Below are 25,813 nucleotides of genomic sequence, written 5' to 3' on the forward strand. Positions count from 1 at the left end.
AGATGAGACTAATAGTCCGAAATAAAAATAAAATTAACATAAAATGCTCATCTCAAAATAAAAAATTCCAATTAAGGAATAATATATATATATATATATATACATTTTCTGGTGACGAGATATATCGTTAGAAAAGATTATATGTCATTTTTTTTTTTTTTTTCAGATAACCATTTATCTTTTTTATATGCGCTTTTGGGGTAAATAACCTTCTATAATAGGTGTGTGTTTGTTTGTGTTTCACTGGTATTAATGGTCGATTTTCGAACCAAAGTAAAAATGTCAGAATTATAAAATGGCACGTCTTCCATGTTTGAAGTTTCAAACAATAAATGTTCTTCCTGGTTCAATGATGGTTAGTAAATGTAAAACTAAAACAAAAACATTAAAAAAAAAATGAAATCGTCTGCAAAAACCTCGTAAAATACTACCATTCTTATTCGAGTAAATGCAAAAATTTTCTAAACTTTAAACAAAAATAAAAACATATTTTTACTCTTACTATCCAGTGTTTTTTTCTTTTTTTTTGGGGGGGGATCTATTTTTGATATAGGAAAACAAAAGCGCTGCGATATGTTTTCACTCTTGCGATAATAACTAATTAAACCCTGTGTATCGCTTTCTTGCAGGTCAATATATTTTTTTAATTTTGAAATTGCTGTGAAACGCAGAGAAATTAAATTTGGTACACTGGAAGAGCATAATAAGATGCCTTATTTCCCTGATTTTTATGGAATTTGAACAAATATTTCTCTGTGTTCTATATCAATTTCAAAAATAAAATTAAAAAAATATTGACCGGCAATAAAGCCATACACAGGGTTTATAAATGAAGTTGATTTAATTTAGTCTTTCCGCTTCACAGCATACCAACCATTTCGATCTCATGCCGAAATACAATAGCTATTGTAAACAAGTTATTATAAACGGTACATTAAACACAAGTTTCTATTTTACCCATAGCTGGAGAGGAAGTGAATGTACATAATTTTCTCAATAGTTTTAATGCATAAATGAACACAATAGATTCGGTAGCATAGAGATTCGGCATAGCAGACTCCATAATCTGCGATCATATTTATTAGGCAGCAGGAACATAGTTCGAAAAACCGACATATGTTGGTGTGCAGTTAAAGTTTATAAATGTTTTTGATGTGTCGATTTTGGCCTGATTTTTATCTCCGACTCCAATATGGACAGAGTCGCTTGATAAACGACTTGGACATTCGTCAAAATAATTGTGCGGCTTCAAAGAGAAATACAATTGAGTGGCACTGGTTGTTGTCGAAGGAACGTCCTCTGTTCCCGGAATGTGGTGCATCCCCATTGTAACCCAGGCCACGAGATCTTCATCGATAATCGACTCATTGTCATTGATAAAATCATCAAATATGAAAATCGGATCAATCGAATTGAATTGGTGATAAATTGAAGAGCTTTCCACTTCCTCGTCTTTTTGTTTCGTCACTGCTATTTGATACTGGCTCCAACTGGCTCCCCTGTTAACGTCCGTCTGTGGTAACAAAAATTTGGACATTCCACCGTTGATAATTCTATACGCTCGATCTTTTCCGAATTTGTTCTTGTTATCCTTCTTGTAAAAGACGTAGTATTTGGGTTCGTTAAAATTGTACATTATAGCGGCGTCTTTTTCTGTCTTTCTGAGGTTCTCGACGAAGTATGCCTGCGTCTTGTTTGTTGGGTAGAAATCTGGCCTCGATACCGTTTCCGTCTTGATATCGAGCGAAGAGAACCTGTTGGACAAACCGCCAATATCCAAATCTACCTTGTAATGGAAAAGATGTTGATGTATCGAGGCCGCCACATTATCGGCGACTACATTCGCGTACTTAAGTTCTTTCGTGTCAGCAAAAATTGACATCACATACCCGGTTGAACTGACCACCACATCCAGTTGTCCATTTTGATGAAACTTAAAGTCGAATACATAATCGTAGTTCCAGATGACGGCCATAGTCCTGACTACTAAGTGGTAATCTACGATCCCACCGTATATCGTTTCATCGGCTCGTGTCGTGGTGTAATGTCGTCGTAATGGAATGCCGGGATTGCTTTCGAAGATACAAATAGCGTTTTTAATTTGGATTGGTTCATTATACATGAAAACATAAGTGTCTAAATATACAGCTGTGTCTGGGCAGTCAACCCCTCGAGTTAGCTGCATAGAATTCAATCCAAGAAGCCACGAGGAGTCGTAATAGATGCTCGTATAAGTGACCGGGTTAAAGCCAGAGTAAAAAACACAAGTCTCTGATTGGATGATTTCGAAAGCTAAACGTTCATTATTAAATCGAACATCGTTTAAACGGAGACCCAAAGCAATATCAGTGCCAAACTTGAACGACCACTTCATGTAATCAATCTGTTGATTTTTCACCGTAAATCTACGACCGGCGGGTTCTATTAAACGAGGACCGGCCTGTGGAATTGCCGACGAGTGGGGGTTTTGCTTGTAAGACGAGAACAAGTTCGTTAAGTCTGGTTTCGGGACGCTTATTCTGTTGATCGTTTGTGCGAGGTATTTCGTTAAGAGATCTTAGGGGTTGCTAAACACTTGCCCGTTGTAAAAAATCATTAACACGCTCCATTCGCTTTCATTCAATGCTTTGTGGTCAACTAGAAAATCAAGTCCAAGCGGTTGAATATAATAGCCTTCGACTTTACGGGAGGTCATCATCCAGACTGTCCTATTCTCTACTGAAAAGTTCGGGGGAGTTACTTCACTGGCTATGATGCAGTTAGCGTCCCCTGTGCAATTGTGATAGGTGAGCCCATAACTGCCTATCAAAACCGGGTAGAGATATTCAAGTGTCCGATTAGCAAAATCCATCAGTTTATAGTACTCAACATCATCTACCGGTCGAGAAGTGAAAGGGATCGGGTTGAGACGATACACGGGGTTTTTATAAATTTTGTATTCTACCGGTTTATCTACAGGACCGACGATGTATTCTTCGACGCGCGGGGGGTGTAGATCACCACGATAAAGAACTACTTTGGCCGTCCGCTTTGGGGCCGATATCTTACTGTTAAGATACTTGAGGACTGTTTGTTTGGGGTGGCGAAATAGTGTCATCGTAAAAATGTGAGTGCGATTTTGGCTTTCGGTGTTCTGAATGTTCAGAGATTTTTGACGGTAGAGATAATCGCGGACGTTGATCATTTCGGTTGGCGTGAGGTCATCAAGGAAGTCGGGGTTTTCTAAGTCTCGAACCGGGTCGGGTGAACCGGCGCAAGCTCTTGTGTCGCTTTTTTCGTTATATTTCACACCAACCATGAGTAGGCAAATGGCAAGTATCACGGCAATTATCGTCGACAGGATGGCGACAATTCGAAAGCAGCAATCTTTTTCCATTTTGAATTGTTTTGAAAATATATTTGACGAACTCTGCAAAACAAAACCAAAAATAAATATAATAGAATAAATGTTAATGCATACAGATTTTAAATACATGTTTACATTTTATACGAACACACTATGTAAATTAGATGAAAAAATCAGCAGTTAAAAAGAAATAATTTATTTTACTTTCATCAAAAATTGATTTCACTCAATTAGTAATTCAAATATGTATATTTGTATACCCCTATCAGCATATATCTTTATTTAAACATTTTTACAAACGAACCTTAAAATTTAAAAAAAAAATTACACACACAATAAGAGAGACGGGGAGGAGAAAAATAAATGCGCTATAATTTGTCGATTTCCGGGATGTAGCTTGTTATAATTTCATTCGGTTAACAAGTTTAAAGTTCCTTCACATAATTCTTAAATTTGTATATTATTTGGGCAGCATTTTTTCTTTAATGCGTGTTTGAGAATATCTGCTTCTTCCTTTTTTATCTAACCATTTCGAGTTTGCGAACCAATGATCTAATGTTCTGTTCGAGTGTGAACAGCAATGCGCCATATCTGCAAATTTTTTGACTCTAATGAGTCTTCGTCGGGTAAGTTATGAGTTACAAAATAAAAGTCTATGAATTTATTGTGAAAATCGATTAAAATCGTTTCAAAGCATTTTAGAATACCCTCATCACCTCGTATCGATCGTTGGGTTTGTTTGCTCGAATGAGTCAGGCTTCAATGATAGGGAGGCGTAGTGTGGCGTGACCACCTCAGGAAGCGGTGGAGCTCCCCATTGGGGGAGATTGAGACCCCCGAAACACAGAGTAAGGCCGGGCAACAATGCTGGTATTGTCTGTTAAGCATTATTGAGTGCCCGGGCAGCGGCAGGTAACCTAGCTGAAGGGATGAATTTATTGTGTTTTTGTAAAACAGACATATTTTTATTATTTGAGAAAAATGACAAGGGATGTCATTTTACACCTAGAACGAAATATAATTTCGTTCTTGATTTGGCGAACCCCGACTCAAGGACGTCTGGCTTTCTGAATACGAGGTCGGATCAAGGGGTCCAACTGTTAACCCCTTTGAGCATGTGAATGGGATTGAGTTATGATCACAGATTCTCAGACCGTGCAAGACATCGCGGCGTCCCTGAAAGACGTGTTGATCGATAATTTGTTTGACGGCTTACCACAACTAACCCTTCCCTCGAAATATAAGCAAATACCCCCGCCAAATATCGCAGATCGGAGCCAAATCTTAAGGGAAGAAACACTAACCAAGAAACGCCACCCCCTCATTCATCGATCGCTGCGTAGAGAACGAAGAATAAGATTCAGGAGTGTGTGTGTGTGTGTGTGTGTGTGTGTGTGTGTTTGTTTGTTTCTGTGTGTCTGATGAGATCGAACTGAACAATTGTACATCTGTAAGAGACTTGTAAATTTTGTGAATTAACTTTAGTAGACTAGAACATCTGTGTTTGTTTTCTTTTTGCTTCCATGTGCAGCTAATTATTTTCAGCGGACGCCGAAATATCAACCTGATAACAAGGCCTGCGACACGAAAGAAACTTGTAGGGCACTCTCGGAAGAAAGACGATCACGACTATTCGGAATTCGACAGGGTCAGAGGTCACAGTAGGTTGCAGTTTGAGACGGTGATAGTAGCAGTGTTTCTTTTAAATGTTTCTGGAATCTTTTGGCGGGGGTCATGTGCTATAAGATGTTGGTAAATGGGATCGACAGGTGACATATAAGACGGGGAGATTTTTTTTAATAGTTTTAATCAACTTTCTTGGTAAAGTCACCAATTTTAATTTTATGACTCACCATGTGCTTGATGAAGACTAGTGAGTCGAAAATGCTTGCAGATATGGCGAGTTCCTGCTCACATTAAAGCAGAATATTAGATTATTGGTTCGCCAACTCGAGAACATGAATCGCAAAAGAAACAAACAGGAATTGTCAAACAGGTATCCTTTGTAAAAATGCCTGAGTAAAACGAAGATTCTTTTTATGTCGGTCGTTGCTTTTTTTTTTACATTTGACCATGTATACGACACAATTACGTTTACACACCAGTTCTCGCCATGTCACCGAAGTTAAGCAATCGTTGAGCCTGGCCAGTACCAGATGGGTGACCATTTGGGAAGGCGAAGCGCTGTATGTACCGGGAGGTAAAATACCAGGTTGAGAAACTGGCGCTGTCTATCCTTCTCTGCAAGGTAGATGGAACTCTCTTAAGCCATGGTAGACCCCCACCCATCTAGTAATGGCGTCACGATAAGAAATACCCTTGATAGCCCTGGCAAAGCATCATTATTCAGCTATCTACAAGATTTGAATTACACTACAAACTCGTGTAGTAAGTTCAATATCGGCTACGGCCGCGCTGGGTGGATGACCATGTATTCCACCATGCGGTAATTGTCTGTTGCACATACATCGTCAGTCAGACTATCGTAATAGTTATGAACTGCTCCGTTAGAAATAGTTATAACATGGTAGAAGTCTTTATAAAAAATCATGAACTGTGGCATATCTAATAAAACATCTGTCTTGCCAAAATAAAATAACAAGCCTCTTTACTTCTAGACTATATTTATAGATAATACATAAGTAAACATACCATCTAATATATCATATATACTCATAGGCGGCATTAACACACTATGTAAATTGGATGGCAAAATTAAGCAATTAAAAATCAATACGGAAAGAAAAGCACCACGTTTTATTTAAATATTAGAGATATTAAATCAACATATATCGAGAGATGGCGATAGCAATACATAGATAGTTAATTGAGAGATGGATGGCTTGTTAAGTTAATTGCAAATTACGGTTACGTAAAAGAATTAAAATAGAAAAAAAAACTCAGAATTAAGAGATATTTTGCACATATTTTTATTATCTCTCTCTCTCTATCTCTCTCTCTATCTCTCTCTCTATCTCTCTCTCTCTATATATATATATATATATATATATATATATCTGAGATGCAAATTTCTGAAACAAATTCAATTTAGATTTTAGCCAGTAAAATAGCTGCTAGGGGGTTAAAATTTAAAAAAAACTGGTACGGTGAGCCTAAGTCGACTTAAAGTGCTCCTGTACGCATGCACAAATATACATTTATATGTTAAAGTCAGTTATTTTTTTAAGTTTTAATATTCATCTGTCCTTAGCTCAGATGGTAACGAATAATGCTGTTGGCATCTAAGTCATATGCTTTTATTTTTAACTTGTGAAATCACTACTATATATTAGGGACAATATAATAATCAATAGAGAATTGGCTCTGTAATAATAAATGCGAAATCTGCATGAATTACATAAATATCACATTAAAGCGTTTTTTTTTTCGGCCGGGGAATACCGTGGGGCGTGCTTATTAAAGTATATAATTTGTATTTCTTTTTCAAACAAAAATATTGACAATACTAAAAAAAACATTAAATATTGTGTAATTGAATGGCAACATGGGATGCTTTAAAATTTCTATTACTCAATTACGCCAGCTATCATTCTGCTCGGGTTGACGCAGCTTCCTCCCGAGTCTGTGGGAATTGAAATTCCCAGGCTAACTCGATTGTCGCCCTTTAACTCTGATAACCGAAGAGCGACACGACCACGTCACTTCCTGTTTCTTATATCTCTCCCTCTTTTCCGCTGAACTTTCAACAAGTCGAGATGTGATAGAGCGCGTTCCTGGTTGGCTTGCTCATGCCAACCAACTCTCCTGACTAACCATCAGCTTTAACCGCAAGTAACGTTACTCCTTTCTCAACGAACTCTTATTCTCCAGGAACTCTTATTCTTACTATCTATATCCTTATTATTTCTCATGTATATTTATGTAAATAAATCTACATTCTTTCACTAATATATATCGGTATATTTTCCTCATCATTATGCGACCCTTTGATTTTCAATCACACTACGATTCAATTCATTAACAACATGAAGGAAGGGATCCCAATTACATAACCAGGCCTATCCTGTCCTTTCACAAGTCTCCGATAGTCGCTTCCTACAGAGTTTCTGATAGTCACAACTCCTTTTCGCCAATCGTAAATTACATCACACGATATGGCTAGCTAAGCGAGATTTCAGAGTCGAAAGCCAGCCAGTGTGTCTAAAAGTGCTGTCAGGTAATATTTGATGATTGGCGTGTAGATTTTCAAATATCCACCAATATGTTTGGACTAACCAGATATAGAAGGGAAAGAACCTCGTGGATAAGCTCTTCTTCCGGTCATCGCGCTTCATGCTCGAACCATCTGAGATAATTTTGAAGGGCGGACTGCAAATGAACAGAAAACATGGGTAGGTACTCGATCCACGGAGTGGCAGCGTACAATGCAGTTAAAGCAGAAGTCGTTGAAGACTTCAAACCTATACAAATTAACTGCGCTCATTGGCCACATTTCGTAACCATAGATGACGATCGTCCACGCCATAGCCTTACATATACACCCCTTGTTAGCCGTTGGGATTTTCCCACATCATTGCAGTAATCGCTTTGGATGGATGAAAGGACGTCGGCCACACGCTTTGTAGCTCTTGTAAATAATCGCAAAACAGACAGCACACCGTGGTTTCTTTGAATCAGTTATATGCGAACATCTTTCATCACGCCCATATCTGACAGTGAAGGTTGGGCGTTATGCGATGGGAAAATTATTTCTACCCCCCCCTCCTCCTCCTCCTCCTCCTCCTCTTCCTCCTCCTTCTCCTCGGACGAATTGTCAGATATATTGGAATCTGAATAAGAACCCCTAGAATCAACGGCTAAAACGGAGATCGGTCCCACCTCTCTCTCCCTTTCTCTCTCTCTCTCTCTCGCTCTCTTTATTTATCTAACTCTTTCTATCTATATATCTATCTATCTATACATACATACATACATACATCCCGTTCTCTCTCTCTCTTGCTATTTCTTTCTCTCGCTCTCGCTATCTCTCTATCTATCTTTATCTCTCTTTCACACATACACACACACACACACACACACACACTCAGCTTGGAGCCGTTGCTCTCTGTTGTTGCAATACCACTAAACCGATCCTTGAATGTACGTCTCTAAGGTGTCTTGATGTAAGTCATTGACGACCTTCGACACTAGTTTAATTATCCTAATAATACATGCTGCTTTAAATTTTAACTTGTCTATCTGAAGATTTCGTCCAATTGCCTCCACTCTCTACCCAGGTTCAGCGTAAATGGAGACGCCCTGATATTATTGTAGCTCTTTTGGTAACACTGCAAAAGTATTTATCTAAACTAACGGGGATGCCCGGCGTAGCCAGGTCGTGAAGTACGCTTAAATATGATATTTTGATTCTTGCAGATTTCGTATATATTATTATATGTTATGAGTTAATGTTTTATCGATATGTATAGAGTTAATGTTCTATCGAGATATATATATATATATATATATATATATATATATATATATATATATATATATATATATTTACCAGTGGTAAAAAAACCGGACTAAAGTGCTCAATGTGTAGTCAGAGCAGTATATAGGAAATTTATTACTGTGAGTCCAGAATGAGTTTACAAATTGTTTCAACTAGAGGAAAATCCTCAAAGAGAGGAAAAATCCAACTAGCATCATCAGAATTCATAGATGGACTCTATGAATTCTGATGATGCTAGTTGGATTTTTCCTCTCTTTGAGGATTTTCCTCTAGTTGAAACAATTTGTAAACTCATTCTGGACTCACAGTAATAAATTTCCTATATATATATATATATATATATAAAACTTGAGTTCATTCAGCTATATTCGAAACCGAAGCCAAAACGTATGAAGAACTCTTGATAAAATTTTTTATACCAAATAGATGACAAGTGCCATCAGCTATAATCGAAACCGAAACCAAAACGCATGAAGAATTCATGGTAAAATTATTTATTACAAAAAATGGAAGTCCCTGACAATTAAACGGTAGTCACTCGCGTGACACACAACATAAATAACATGCACGTTATCCTATTAATATATAGATACTTAAAAATGAAATAAATCATTGTTGCTGTGTCTCTTTATGACTTCGTCAAGTCAATAACACATTAACCGGAAATGATAGGTTCAATGATATGCAAGCATGCAGTACATTGTTACTTTTATGTGAAAAAAAAAACAAGTTTTATCATAGATCAGATTAAAATACAAAACAAATCTAAGTGGCTGAATACCACATAGAAATATTTTAATAAGAAAATAACTTTGTAGCCAAAAGTTATCATCATTGCTCTGATTTTGAGCAGAGTTATGTCCCTTGCATTCGACCAGCCATATTGATTATGTCGCTTAGCGACTATAATTAATTGCATTCTAATTATAAAGTAATTGTTGCAATGATGTGCAGGATGCAACAATAAAAGTGTCGCCCTAAAGAAAACAATATTATAGCTTCATTTTTAAATTTTTATTGAAAAAGTCAATTTAGATAAAGCTAACATCTATTCAATGTAGCCGCCTTCAGCCTCAGTCATTGCCTCGGTACAGGTCCGGAACTTTTCCACAAGCGCTAGCGAGAGCTCGGTGAATACTCAGTGGATGGCGGCGACCAGGCTGGCTTTGGTGTTGTGAGAGGTCATGTTGGTGATGTTCTCGACTAAACGAAGTAGTTCAAAGGGTTCGGATCAGGAAAGGAGGTAGACCAGTTAAAAAAAGGTACAAAGTCGTAGCACTCCTTCTGAAGCCAAGCCTGAGTCTCTTTGGACTTGTGGACGGGCGCCAAGTACTGCTGCAAAACCCCAGGTTTGCCAGCGGCCACCTGATTTCACCAGGGGATCACCACACTCTTAAGTACATCCAGGTACATTTTGGTGTTGACTTTCAAGCCAACCAAAGACCATAACCGTGGCCGGAAACTTTGTTTTCATCACCCTGGGCACGTCTCAATTATTTCAGTTAATCCAGCGATGAATTTTGAGGGTGCTGGCAATAGTCCTGTTGTCATCACTTGGATCGATAGAGAGCACGATCTGTACAGCGGCGCATCTCTGATCTCACTCGTTAAACATTGTGTCACTTTGGGATTTGTATACAACTGGCCCTCTAGGAGATGGTCTGCAACAAAAAATGAAAACCAATTTTTGATCAAATGGAAATGGAATGGTATCGCCATTTCTAGGGTGACAATCTTATCGTTCCACCCTGTATATTTATTTTCGTACTTTTTGATCTATAGAGAAGCGTCTCCATTCATTTTATTTTTCATATTCGTGTCTTACAACTCACCAAGTATATATTACTTAATATATTTTTCATTCTACGGAGTGATGATGTGAAGCAAATGTTGGAAATTGGGATGTGAAAAGCCAGTGCCCCTGGAAGAAAAGACTCTAACCTGGAAAAAATGCCTGGGCAGCACCGTCGGCATTTACTGATAAGGACACCACTGGCATTAACCAGCAAACTAACCTTTTCTCTAAGGAATAAGGCAAAGTCTGAGAGGATGTATCTACTAGAACTGCACAAAACTAAAAGCCTGTCTTGGTCAACAGAGAAAAAGCTATTCAAATGCCCTAGACCCTATTGGTTTTGGTGTTGATGGAAACCCCGCGAATAGACTCATCACTTCAATACTTAAAACATAAATTTAACATTTGCTGTTGTCGCCTTGTGACTTGGCGATGTCAAAAAGACTTTGATATTAACTAGAGATGATAAGCTTAAAGGACATGCGAGCAAAAACAACATAGTTATTCATATATGATTTAGAAATTTTATTTTCCACCTTCTGTCTTTCCTTCTCTCTCCCTCCCCTTCTTTACCCCCTCCCTTTTCTTGGTGTATCTTGTGCTGCTACTGCTTGTTATATCACGTGTTGAACTCGTGCCTTTCGATTGATAAAAGATGTGTGTGCCATTTTGTTGGAAGTTTTGAACACGAGAAAAAGAAGTCGGCTCGCTATCCCGCGTCAAGAGAAAAGACGTTAAAAATCGCAAGTTTAAACAAGAGAAACCAGTGGTTTGGTTTCTTTTTCTTCAAGCTGGATTCGTCAAGGAAGACGACACAGAATTAGTCAGAAAAGACTGTTTAAAAAATCAGTTGTAAACAAAATTAAAACGACCTCTTCACCGAGGAAGAAAGAACTATTTTAAGGCCTAGAATTGGTCTTGTCAAAAAAGAATACTAACTCCAGTGAGGCGTTAGAATTCACAAGTTAAAAGGAACCAAGAAATCTTCTATAGAAATACATTACACCACAGAAGATTTGGATTATTTTCTTGGATTACAGAACTGTAAAGTTTGCGTTAAGCAAGCTGGTTTTCCAATCCGACAGCGTGTCGCCGTGAATGAGTAAAAACAACTAATGGCGATTCCTTTGTCCTTTTATAAGGGGGATAACTCCACTTATGCAAAGTCTGAGCGAAAGGGAGATAACTCCTTTCTGGCCTCTACATGCCCCCCCCCTCGTGACCACAAAAGCAAGTTGTTGTGGTCATCTTTTATGTGGAGAAATACTCGTGCGATTTCCCCCGCATTTGCGGCGACAATCCCCTTGGGGCTCTCGTCCTCCGACTTGACAGTTCCCTTAACGGAGGAGGACTGTATTTTTGGGTATCTCCTCCCGTGGTATCTTCCACTTCCATTTCTTCCTCATGCTCGCTTGGGGATTCCGTGTCGGCGTGTTGTTCCACCTCCATTGCCTCCTCCGGAGGTTGTGCCCGTGGGGTCTCCACATTTATAGGTGGGTTCGGGATTTCTTGTCTGATGTTACGAGGACCATCCACTACCGGGTGTATTCTGCGGAGAAACCGACGGTTGCGCAATGTCACTCGATTGCTTCCATCGACCCGGACTCGGTACTGTCGGTACCCCTGGGTCTCCACGATTCTCCCCGTCTTTGTCCATCGACGTGGGTGGTTTCCGTCCTGGTTCTGGATCTGGACGTAATCTCCTACCTGGAGTTCCCGGATTGGGCGACAATGTTGGTTGTAATACTGCTCGTTCCTCATGTGTCTTTTGGCCATTGCCACTTCCCTTAGTTTGCCTATTTCTGTCCACTGTTTTCGAACCTGGTATTTGTCCCGCAGGACAGGAAGGTGGTCTTTAATGACCCGACCATACAGCATCATGGCCGGGGACATGTCCAGATCTTGGACAGGCGTGTTCCTATGGGTCAGTAGTGCTCGGGCCGCCTGATCATGGCACAGGCGTCCATAACTGTCCGTATTGTCCGCCAGTATACGTCTCGCGGTTTTGACGGCTAACTCTGCGCGGCCGTTGCCTTTGGCATAATGCGCTGATGAGGTACGTTTTCGTAGCCCCAATTCCTCAAAAAGGAGTCGTATTCCTGGGATTCAAATGGTGGTCCACTATCCGACGAAATCTCTTCCGGTACGCCGTAGGTACAGAACCAAGTCCTCAAGGTATCGCACACCGTCTTGGCTCTTCCCGACGTCATTAGGGCCACTTCAACCCATCCCGTATACCTGTCTGCGTATACCATAAAGTGTCTACCCTGCATCTGGACGAAGTCAACCACCACTTGTTGGAATGGAAATTCCGGGTCTGCTGGGGACATCAAGGGTTCCCTGGGCTGAGACGGTGCGATTTCATTGCACGTGCGGCACTGGGCTCTTGTTTGCCTGATGTTAGCATCCAACCCTGGCCAGAATAGTCGTTGTCTCGCATTTGCCAGCATTCCGTTCACACCCTGATGAGCGGAATGAAGAGATTCCAATACCTCTGCGCAGAGTTGTCGAGGTATTAGGATTTTGTTCCCTTTGATGATCACTCCTTCCAGGCAATATAATTCCTCACGCATAGGCCAGAAGACTCGAACTACGGTTGGGATATTGTTACGTGACTGGGGGAAGCCATTTTGAATCATCTCTTTCAAAGTCCTGCATTCTTCGTCTGTGGCTGCCGCAGCCACAATCCTTCCCCATGTGATGGCTCTTAACATAGTATCATTCTCGTACATCGATGTTAGGGTGGCTTTGACTGCGGTGTCAATGGATTGGTCCTGGTCTCTTGGTGGGGTGCCAGCTGGGTACCGAGATGCACAGTCAGGGGCCAAGTTGAGTTTCCCCGGTCGATGTTTTATCTTGAATTCATACATGAGTGATTTTTCCTTGAAGTTTAACAGGCGTGGGTTTTTTATATTCTCCAGGGCTTGGTCTGAAAATATCTTTACGAGCGGTAAGTGAGCCACTGTAATCACCAAGTCTGGGCATCCGAGTATGAACATGCGGCATGATTCCAACCCATAGATCAGAGCCAAGGCTTCACCTTCCACTGGTGCATATCGTGATTTCGCGTCGTTGGTAAAACGGGATCCCGCCAGGATGAGTTTCCAATGGCCATCCTCACAACTCATGTTTAATTCCCCCTCACATCTACAGTGCTTTTGAAACAGAAAATACGATATCCTTGTTTTGCTGTAGTCTGTCGCGAGTCCTGTTGCTCTGTTCATTTCGAACGTTTGGATGCCTTTTTCAATCCTTTTCACTATTATTTTTTTCGATTCTTGGAATATCTGTTCCAATGTCTCATCCCAATAAAATTTTCTGTCCTTTGTTTTCAGCAACTCTCGGAATGGGGTCATAACTTCCGCTTGTGAGAATGCATAGGAGACTTGGTTTACGAGTCCGAACCAGGACCTAACCTCAGTAATATTTGTCGGGGTGGGGAAGCTCAGGATGGCTTCAGTCATTCTTCTTGTGGGTTTGACCCCGTTCGCTGTTACTTGAAACCCTGCGAACTCCACTTCCATGTCAGCAAAGTGAAACTTGTCTGGGTTAAACACAATCTCTCTATCGGCGCAGTGGTTTATATATTCAATTGTGTGCCAGAATGAGGATTCCATTGAGTTGTCCCACAGGAGACTGTCATCTATACACCGAGTTTTTCGAGCCATGTGCATGGTGATATCATCAAATCGACGGGTGTAGCCATCTCCTGATCCATGGAATCCTTGAGGGGCTCGACAGTACCTGTATCGACCCCAGTCAGTGATGAACGTGGTGGCGTTTCGTGCAGCTGGAGACAGCGGTAAAATGTGGTAACCGTTCCACGCATCGAGTATAGTCTTCCTGGTATGTGCAGGTATTACCGAGACCTGATTGAATGGGGACGAAGTGTGGTGCGTCTCCCTCATGGTCGCCTCGTTCAACTTTTGTAAGTCCACCGTCCGCCTTGGGGATCCATCCTTTTTTGGTGTGACCACCATTCTCGAGCACCAAGTAGTTGGTGTGCCTACCGGTACGGGTTCGATTATCCCCAGTGCCACGTCACGGTCTATATCTTGTTTCACCTTTTCCTTCCAATGATGGGGGACAGGTATTGGTGTGTGGATTGCCGTCGGTGTCGCATCTGGGAGGAATTTTATTTCTAAGGGTTTACCCTTCATTACTTGGAGTGGTTGGTGTGGACAGGTATTGAATGCGCTGGCCTTGAAATGTTCCTTTAGCCATTGCGCTAATTTTTCTCTGTTAATGTCGGTTGGCTCCAATGGGATTGCTGCTGGTTTCTTCGGAGCCGGTGCTCTGCGCGGACACCCGCAAGGGGCCGTCTCTTCTGTTTCCGCTGAGCTGCTTTGCAATAATGATGTAGGAAAATTGGATGGCAATAATTTCAGCTCCTTAAGTGCCGTTTGTGATAAGTAGAGCCCGGATGTGTTGTCAGACACATACACTGCCTGTCGTGTTTCTCTTGATCCCACCTTAATATGTAAAAACAGGACCCCCTTGATGTGTAACTGGCTATTTGTTATACCCCTTATCCGATGGGTAGTTGGAACCAAGTACCCATTTGGGTACCCGAGGAGTCCTTGAATCTCGGGGCCAACAGAGCAAGTTTGGGCTCCTGTGTCCGCGAAGGCTTGGATGGCGTGGGTGCTCACTTTCATCGGCTTCTTTGGCACCCTTCCAAAGGTCGCATGGCACTTGTTCATTACAGTTACCTCTGCTGTAACTGAGGGGGGGCGGTTCTGGGGCGCCCACCTGGAACGGTTTCCCATTCCACTCAAGGTGAGGAATGTTTGCCGGTTGTCTCTCATTGTGTCTTTGAGTAGGGGCTTTATCCGTGGTGCAAAACATGAACGACTCCCCGCTTTTTATAGCCTCCGTTTTGGATCTATTAATTTTCCGGCACACCTTTTTAATGTGCCCTACTATTCCAAAAAAAGTGGCACTTGAGTCCCACTGCTGGGCAATCTTTCCGGTTCATCGATCCACCTCGGAGTTAATGGCGCAAGGGAGGTAATTTACATACATTCTCTTTTTAAAAGATTAAGTGTTGACGTGTTTTATTTAAGTTCTTTGACGCGCAGTAAGCCATGACTACACTTATATTCTTACTCCTACTATCCCTTACAATATTCTTAATGGAGTTCTTTGAGAACCGCCAGGGGGGGGGGCTAATTTGGCAGACACTATTATTGGTGAACATAAAACTGACTATATCTTTCTTTCCCTATTTACCTTTCCATTTATTATTTAAAAAAAAATGTTTATCGTAGTATTCTTTCGTTTTTTCCCCCTTTCTTGTTGTGCAATGGGATAACCTTCATTGGACGTCATGTTAAAATTCCCGTTAATGAAAACAAAACTTTCAAAACATGCTTCGTGATAGACGAGTTTAAAATCAACAGCATATCGTAGCTATTATTTATTTGATTATAATTATAATAGATAATTAGTGTCAATAACAAAATATAACTGAGATGATTTCTTGACAGACAGAAAATTGGATTTCATGCAGTTAGACTGCTTTTATTATTTCACATTTAATAAGTTAAAATAATAGATCAACATGTCTACATTCAAAAGGCACTGGAGGTACAAAAACATTAAAACATTTAAAAAGCCATTTAACAAAAAGTCCATCGGATTGAATACTAGCGGTGGGATTTCTTTTAGGCTTGTCTTAAAGTCGTTATACCTTTCCCATTTACTTATTATACCTTCTACAACTGCACACAACAAAAACCTCATTATTTCGTATAACAACATCAGAAAGTCTCAAGTCAAATTTTCCTGTTGTTCAGTTCTTTCTCTTGACCAAGTCTTCACATATCCTTGTTTTTTTTTGTTTTGTTTTTTTTTTTTGTCTTTTTGTTTTCTGTTTTGTTTTGTTTTTTAGATTACTCCTGATTCCTTTTTAATAGCAAGGATCTATACGTGCTGATTATTTACCTCTTTTTCCCTAAGACCTTCTATGCATGGTCTTGCTCTTTTCTTCGCAAGGATACTGCAAAGAAGGTAGGCTCTCTCTAACATGCTAGAAAATTACTCATATCTGACAGTATCTTATATGTCCACAAAGCCACCTTTCGCCCTTGCATGGAGTATTAATACCGCATCTGTGCCGGTGCATCTACCGCCAGTCTCCCTTTTAAACAGGGTTCACAATACAGTTTCAAATCTAATAGGTTCCACAGTATTGACCAAGCACCAAAATCTGTCTCGTCGGCACAATGCTGCGTTCCTATGCCTGTGATAAGAGTATTTCAATCAAATGTGCTCCGATGAACTCGTAGCACATTTTCCCCTCAATGTACACGCTTTTGTCAAGCAGCAAAATCCCATCCTTTCACTGCTGATGTGCCTAGATACTAGAAAACCTTCTATTCTAATAGTTTCTTCCTTCAGGGGACTCTATTTTGGAATCCCCTCCCTGTTTCCTGCATCTCTAACTGTACTGATATGCAGAAATTTAAATGTAATGTGAACAGATATCTTGCAATTCAATATCCCATAATCCCCTGTCAGACATGATCCCAAATAGATCCAGAGACAATACACTTAGGAGTGAAAATGTCTAAACTCTTGATGGTGTCTCTTCATTATCTTTCCCTACTAATGCTAGTGAATCCTGAAGACTGTATTCTAGACCCAACACTGTTTCTTCTCTATATTAATGATCTTCCATAGAACATTATTCAGAATGTTTTACATCTACTCTGATTATATAACTTGTTGCTTCTCGTCTACTTTCCTCGGATCAGTTGAAATATGCGGCTAAAACAATTGACCTGGGCTCATCTATGGATTGAGCTACGAAATGGCTTGCTCTGTTGAATTATGTTGGCTAGCTCATGTCATTCAATAGTAAACACAATTAAAAGAATTGTTTTTGACATTGGAAATTTTCTCGATTTTGATAACCCAAAAAAGTTCCGATTTTTCCGATTCCTTATTCTGATTAATTGTCCGAACACTGACAACGACAAACTTCATAAATATATCGATCATAATATCACAAAGGTCGAACAGTGGACGATCAACTCACTACAAAACAACAACCTCGTCACTACAAAACAACAACCTCATCACGATAAAACCAGCAAATAAGGCAGGAGTTATCACTATCATGAACATCAATGATTACATAACCGAAATAAACACACAGTCACCCCCACCCGCACATTCAAATTAAAAATTAACACCCTAATCAGAAATCTAGATCACATCATTAGGTTGGTTGGTTGGTTGGTTGGTTGGTTGGTTGGTTGGTTGTTTTACGGCATATCTTTTTTTTTTTTTTTTTACATTCTCACCCCAAACAAGGCAAATTGCCACTTTGGTGTAGGGGGCTACTATCAGGGGCAACAACTACTGGGGTACTATGTAGGGATTTGGGCAGCAAGATGTCGGTTCACGTTACACTTGAACTTCTGCACGTCAGTACTGTTGGGGAAGCATGGACCTGGAATGGAATTCCAGAGTCTAGCGGTTCTGGGGAAGAAACTATTGGAGTAAAAAGATCTTTTACATCTAGGGATCTCTACAGTGTGGGGGTGGGATTTAGCAGCCTGTCGGGTTTGTCGAGGGTGCTCACGTCGTGGGGGCACAAGTGATTGCAGTTCGTCAGAGCATTCACCACTAAAATACTTGTAGAAAAGGCAGAGGGATGCAACATTTCGTCGATGGGAGAGAGGCTGAAGCTTAGATGCCAGTTCAGGGCCTATCAGGTTTGCGACTCTCTTTTGAACCTTGTCAAGGAGCGAGAGACTAGTAGCAGATGCACCAGCCCAGATGTGGCAGCAATACTCCATACATGGGCGAATGGTGGCCTTATAGAGGTACAGGATACTTTCGGGTGTTAGTAGTTCTCTAGCACGGTAGAGAGAGCCCACCTTTCTTGCAGCGGTCCTGGCAATGCCTTCAATGTAATTGTTCCAACTCATGTTTCCTGTGAACGTTAGGCCAAGGAGTTTGAAAGATGGACTCTCAGATAATGAGTCGTTGGCCATTGCTTTTTCAGGTTATTTAATGCCGAATCCAGTGATTTGGAAGAAAAATTTTTAATAAAGTATATTTGTTTGTTTTGTTTTTTTTTTAAGTCGGTTTCTATTTAACCCATAGTTGGGACCCTAACAGGTACTGGGAGCAATGGCAATTAAAGGGTGGCTCCGTACTCCCCAAGGCCCGCAAGCTGGGGCCTCACCATCGGATATATTTTAAGGTCATATCCAGGACCGACATCATTAGGACAACTGTCAAAAAATTAGTACCAGAACACCACACCCCGGCTGTATTTTAGACAATCCTCAAACTCTATAAACTACCAAAAATAGTCAACAACTTACTTACATATCTCCCACTTGACAACACATCACATAGGAAACACTCAGAAAAATCTCGCATGGGTAAGGCTGTCAAAATATTACCATCTGGTAGATCTCTCGTTTCGGGCATTGGAATCTTACAGAAAACATCCTGGGATATATTGACAGCATCCTTAACAACCTACTGCCGAACATTCCCAGCTACTTTAAAATACTACATAATTTTTACTAATCCTACACAAGATCGGAAATTTGCCTAACACACACACACACACACACACACACACACACATATATATATATATATATATATATATATATATATATATATATATATAAGTGAACGTGTCTGTGTGTCTGTATGTGTGTGTGTGTCTGTGTACATTTCCCTACGCAATAACCCTGTCAATTTTAAGTCTACAGACTCGAAATTTGATATACAGGGTACTGAGATTTAGGAAAATTTATGTGATCGGGTTTTGGCCAGAAATTTGGCTGTTAAGGGTCAAAGTTCAACTATTTGACCTTTGAGAACTCTACCAAACTCCTCCGACAATTTTGGGTCTAAACACTTGAAATTTTAGATATAGTTTCCTTGGACATGGATCTAATTTAATAACTTGATTTGAGCCCAAAACAATAAATGTTAAGTGGTCATAATAGGGATCAAAGTTAAAAAAAATAAATAAATAATAATAATAATAATAATAATAATAATAATAATAATAATAATAATGTTCATCAAATTTCGTCGTGTTTGTTTACAATATCACGTCAGCTGATATTTGGGTTTGACGATTAATGCACTTTAAAAGTTACTTTTGATTAATGTTCTGTTTTAAAATATGCAAACAAAGAAATGATTTCCGGCGATTTTAAATAGTATCTCTTCTTTTATCGTAAATTGAACTCATTAATAAAAAAAATTAAAATAAAATGTTGAGGTAAAACCAGGCTTGAAAAGGGGATCATTCGATTTGTAGTTGAATGCTCAACCACTGAGGTATATCACCTATTTTTTTAAGTAGGAATCATTTGCTGAAATTTTGGTATATCACTTTGGCGGTGTAACGTAATATATGCCCCTGTAAAAAATTATTCTTTTTATCTATAAGAGAAAAAAAAGCTATTTTAAATATCGGACTTTCGAAACTTATCCGATGAATTTCTGTACAAAACATATCTAAGAACACTGCCAGACATATAAATTAGCTTTGCGTGAAATTTGCAAAAGATAGGCTCAGCTGTTTCGGAACCTATGAGAAAGGAATTTACACACACGCAAAGTGCCTTGTATATATATATATATATATATATATATATATATATATATATATATTACTATTTAATTTAATCACATAGATTAATATAAGATATAATTTTATGCATAAATTTCCAGTATTTATATTTACTTCAGCAGTGCTCATTACATAAGTAGAGCTGACAAATTTTCACGAGGATGAAACACGGAATATTCTGTGTAGCTTACTTGCCATAATTTACTATATATATATATATATATATATATATATATATATATATATATATATATATGTATATATATATATATAGTCATCCACATACAGTACAGTATGGCTAGACAAGCAACTACCCCAAGCCAGAATCGAAACCTGACCTTCTATAAGTCCAAAGAGACCCATATGACAGTCGGAGCTTCTAACCGTTGCGCTATTCGGCTGCTGCTATGCGGGCAGTGAATTAACAATATTTTGACATTGTCCAAATACCTAAGCTCAGTTTGTTTATACAAAGACCATCGCTTCATACGCTAATGGTAATTTGTATATCACTTGCCAATATGCTCAACCCAAGATAGGGAGCATTATAGTCATCCACATACAGTACTGTTTCGCTGTTTCACAGCTGATCAGAGAAAGAGCGGGGGATAGATAGATAGATAGATAGATAGATAGATAGATAGATAGATATATCAGACCATGTTTTCAGTCTTGACAATGGTTAAGTTACCAGAAATATTGTCTATAACGTATTAAAATCTTAATTATACATGTGTGTGTGTGTGTGTGTGTGTGTGTGTGTGTGTGTGTGTGTGTGTGTGTGTGTGTCTGCGTATGTGCACGCGTGTGTGTGTATGTGTGTACAAAAGTATATGTAAATACTTCTAGCAAACACATATCTTTTTTTGGATACGATATATATAATATCAGAAAGGCAGACACCACTACCTTATTTCACTGTGCTCTGGAAGTTTACGTCAACACGAAAGGGTCAAGTTTGGTCGCTAACAAAATCAAGTATAAATATTAATAAATTCAAAATAACAAAAATGTGCAAACATGAAAGCGAGATTTCTACAATTAATGAGAATTACTGTTATTCTGATCATGTATCTACCCTAGTTTTGTGAGCTTATATCGTCTTTCCCCAATTTAATTACTTTCCGAGGAAACTTAGCATAATAAGATAGTAGATGGGATATGTATGTACATATTTAGCCAAAAAAAAAAAATGATTGCATTAATAAAAAGAAATATACAGGGCGGAACGATAAATGTGTCGCCCTAAAGAAAACAACACCCTTTATTTTAAAACTTTTATTGAAAAAAAATTTCAGGTAACTTTCTTATGTAGTAAAGCTGGCATTTATTCAATGTAGCCGCCTTCAGTTCGGCGAATACGCGGCGGATGGCGGTGATTAGGCTGACTTTGATGTTGTGGGGAGTCATGTTGGTGATTTTTCGAGGTATAATCAAACGAAGTAGTTCAGCGGGTTCAGATCGGGGGAGGGCAGTGAGAGAAGAGTACAAAGTCGCAGCGCTCCTTCTGAAGCCAATTCTGGATCTCTTTGGCGTTATGAACCGGCATCGAATCCTGCTGCCACACTAGTGGCCACCTGATTGCATCAGGTGATCACCATACTCTTCAGCACATCCAGGTACACTTTGGTGTCGACTTTCAAGCCGACTTCGAAGATGTGAGGTGGCATGATGTGCCCCTCACTTGAAGCCATACCAAAGATCATAACCGCTGCCGGAAACTTCGTTGAGCTGTGCCTTCAAGCATTGAATCGTCCGGATTTGCATTTTGAAGGTGCTGGCAATAGTCTTGTTGTCATGACTGGGATTGGTAGAGAGCAGGAGTTGTACAGCTTCGCATCTCCGATCTCGCTCGTTGAACATTGTGTCACTTTCAGACATGATAGAAGGCTCCTATCGCTCTTGGAATTTGTACACAACTGGCCAACTAGTAGATGGTCTGGAACAGAAAAAAAAAGTTCCCGTTTTTATGAAACGGAAATTGAATCATGTCGTCTTTTCTAGGGCGACAATGTTATCGCTCTACACTGTACTTAATAAATATGTGTGCGTTTGTGAGAGAGAAACAGGTGGGGGGAGTTGTTAATTGGAGACAACATTAAAGATATATATACGGTAACATTAGTAATGACAAGAGAAGGAAAGGACAGGTAATTTCGGTTCTTATCCAATTTTACTGCAATATTAAAAACCAGCAGGGAGACCCGACGTTGTTTGAGATTGAATGAGGATCAGCAAGTGTTCCGCCCTCTCTCAATGTTGTTATTGTCATTGAAATCGATGAAATAGTCCATTTTTCAATCGAATCAATTGATTGCCTGCTCTAGTTAGCCAACCTCCCGCAATGTACCGAAAGAAAACTTCACGTGCCTACCCGCAGTGACTTAGTCTACAATACATTGTAGTCTACATTGCACTGTAGAGAATTTACTGTTGATTTTATAAAATTATCTGTAAATATATCAAGTTTACTTAAAGTTTAAAATGCAAGGTAAACAGCAACTCGAAGATAAGAGAAATGATGCTAACCGAAAGACGAGGAACACTATAGGAGTACTAACATTGATCAATACTATGAACTGAGTTTGATTGTTTTTATCGGTCCATGACAAGGATTTCTCGCCATTGGTTATGAAGACGACCAAGTTGTAATCAACATGGAAGCAAAGTAGAATCACATGCGATTTTTTTTAAATAGGAAAAATTGGGGAAAATAATGTACATTGGTGCGTTCTTTTATTTTCAAGACTAAATTAAAAACAAAAAGGTTCAATTTTTTATTCCATAAAAAAGATGAGAGTCAATCTCAAAGTGCAATTAAAATTTACCAGAATGCACATCAATCAAACAACTTGAATAACATTGCCGTACCCCCCCCCCCAGACTAAATGGATGATATTTTTATGGTTTTGGGTAAGACGTTTTCAACAAAGTTCTCAGCGTTTTCTTTTAGTTTGTTTATTATTATTTTGAAATATACGTGCTTTGAAATTTTAGAATTCGTTTTTTTTTCTTTTCTTTTTTTTTTTTTCTTTTTTAGAATTCTATTTTGGAATCATTTTGTAAACTTCTTTTTTTTTTTTTTTTTTCTTTTTCAATTTTTTATTTCCAGTTGATTTAAGATAATATTTGTTTAGTGATTCTCCAGAATTGCGCCTCCGCCTCCTCCAATGAAAGAAAACAAAAATAAAGAAAAATCTGTATGGCGTATGTACCGATGATAGAAAGAAAACACCGTACACCAGAGACCACCGTACACCAGGAAACACCTTACACCAGAAATCACGTAAATTTTTCAAGTAGTCTGAACAGGCTGAAGGAACAAGGGAGGCAACTCTAAATAATTCAACCTTGCAATATTTTAAAAAGCCATTCGTTATATATGGGGATGATATGGCATTAAAAACAAAACTCAAATTCGCTTCAAAAGTGACTTTCTTTATAAAAATAAAAAATAAAACTACTTGATCGATTTACGTAACTTTTGGTGTACGACATTTTACTTCTGTCACGGGTACGTACATCACACAGATTTTTTTTTTTTTTTTTTTTTTTTTTTTTTGTGGGGGTGAGGGTGTTCTGGACAAGTGTTACCTGTTTACTCCTGATCATTTAAATGAAATTAACATTTTTAGCAGTGGCATATTCTTGCATTTTTTTTTTCTTGTTTCTAACAACGATTGAGATAAAGTTATAAAAAAACATGGGGAATATTACGTTTCTGATTTTTTTAATTCGTATTGATTGGATTATTCCAAATACTGTTCTCATCTTGAGAGTCATTTTCACAACGCTTCGGCCGATGTAACCTCCGATATTCTTCGGGTATATCTTGTTGAACTCGGGAATCTTCCTGCCGAAGTCAATTGTAAGTGACACTCTTCTATACGATGAAGATTCAATCATCCATGCAGGCGATACTCAGAGTACAATTGCGAACTACGAAGAACTTCTACCCGGTCATGGCTGGCGGAAGGAACACATATTACTCTAGTGGATTAGATAAAGGGTTTTGTTCAAACCTCCGAGTAGACTTCCGGCTTTCTTCAAGTTCTGCGTGTATTTGTTTATTTCCGTTTTCTGCTGACCGTTATGCTTCACGATGAATGACCTGAAACGGACCCTTCTGGTTAATGTTTACCTGTTTTTAAAAAATTCTGTTATTCTGAAAACCATCCAAGTTCGTTTTCTTACTTTAAAACTGGTAAGCATTAATCAGAAGGGACTTTTTGCAAGATATTCATCGTGAAACAGAATGATTACAGAAAACGGAAGTAAACAAAGACATGGACATACGGCAGCGAGAAACTTTTTAAGCGGTGTCTAGACAGGAGATTAACGGTAATAAATGCTTTTGTTAAAAAGACAAACAAACAAAAATGCCGACCCGGATTTTTTGTTATTTCTTTTAGTTTTATTTTTTGAAGTACTAAAGTAAAGTGTAACACCACGTAATGTGACACATTGATCTGCAATAAAATATCACCAAGAAGACAACACAGGTTTATTGTTACAGATTAATTGATATTATATCTTACTGGCCAGGATCTTGTAAAAACTGTAGGATGGCTGGCTTGTGAAGAGATTAGTAGCAGCAGCAGTAGCCGAAAAAAGCACACAAGCAAATTAGGGAGTGTGCGTGAGAAGAAAAAGGAAAAAAGGAGAAAAAGTGCGCCACGTGGTCGGAGAAGAAAGTCCGAGTCAAACGAAATGGGCGCATAAAGTTGAGGATGAGGATGGGCCGGCTGTGGTTGGCATGCAGTCGGGGGAAGGAGAAACGCAAATCAGGCTAGATGGGCATGTGGCACTAACAGACTTTTTAAGTGGTGTCGAGACGGGAGAGTAACAGCAATAAATGTTTTATTTAAAAAAAAATGCTAACTCGGATTTTTTATGTGTGCTCCTGAAGCGTTACAATAAGCCGTTTGTTTAATTCACGAGGGTAGATTGCCCTTGTCCCGTTAATCACAATGGTGTAGAAGTGTTAATTTTTTGTTATTTTTAGTTATTGTCTCTTCCAGTGAGAAGTGAAACTTCAGCCTCCAGAATACTTTCACTTCAAACAAGATATCCAGAAATTGGACAAAGCCGGTTTCCGAGTTCGATAGAAAGATTCTCGAGTTCGGCAAAATATATCTGACGGAAACCGAAGGATGCACCGGCTGAAATGTTGCGCAAATAGCACTAAAGATGGGAACAGAAGTCCGAATAATGCAAATAACACGAAGGGAGAATACATTATAGATTAATTTTATATTGTGTTTGATTAAACCTCTTATTTTCAGATTAGATGTTACGGTGGGAACTTACTTGCCAATCTTATCTATCAATCTAGGCATGTGTAAATCCAGCTGGTGCCCGTGTATCCAGCTGGTTTTGAAAAGATTCCTTTTATTATATCAAATTCGGACATTTATTACTATAGACAACAAACCTAAAAGACCGTCAAGAAACAAATATATAACAAATAATTGTTACCAAACGCAAGGTAAGTTACTCTTCTACCAATCTGGATAAGTTTTGATATATATATATATATATATTAACTTGTTTTAAAGCGTTTAATTAATTTGAAACACAAACAGTACCGAGTTA

General features: G+C 39.0%; 1 protein-coding gene across 1 annotated transcript; it reads right to left on the reverse strand.

The window, feature by feature from the left end:
* Positions 1 to 23: 23 nt before the first annotated feature.
* LOC145283962 (putative amine oxidase [copper-containing]) lies at positions 24 to 7,832 on the reverse strand. Its single transcript, XM_080133061.1, has 3 exons — positions 7,731 to 7,832; positions 2,614 to 3,409; positions 24 to 2,556 (listed from the first exon to the last, which is right to left on the reverse strand). Exons 1-3 carry the CDS (start codon positions 7,830 to 7,832, stop codon positions 1,082 to 1,084), a joined length of 2,373 nt encoding a protein of 790 aa, XP_079989187.1. The 3' UTR covers positions 24 to 1,081.
* Positions 7,833 to 25,813: the final 17,981 nt, after the last annotated feature.

This window comes from Euprymna scolopes, chromosome 8 (genome assembly GCF_053919585.1).
Source record: "Euprymna scolopes isolate OS-2025 chromosome 8, ASM5391958v1, whole genome shotgun sequence".
NCBI lineage: Eukaryota > Metazoa > Mollusca > Cephalopoda > Sepiida > Sepiolidae > Euprymna > Euprymna scolopes.

Bases quoted from the DNA above. Each gene is read 5' to 3' on its own strand.
- LOC145283962 (XM_080133061.1), bottom strand. From the start codon at position 7,832: ATGGCGTGGACGATCGTCATCTATGGTTACGAAATGTGGCCAATGAGC. The intron at 3,410-7,730 runs GTACGCTGCCAC...TTTGTTTTGCAG, and splicing joins ACTTCTGCTTTAACTGCATT to AGTTCGTCAAATATATTTTC. The intron at 2,557-2,613 runs GCGAATGGAGCG...GCAACCCCTAAG, and splicing joins CCACAAAGCATTGAATGAAA to ATCTCTTAACGAAATACCTC.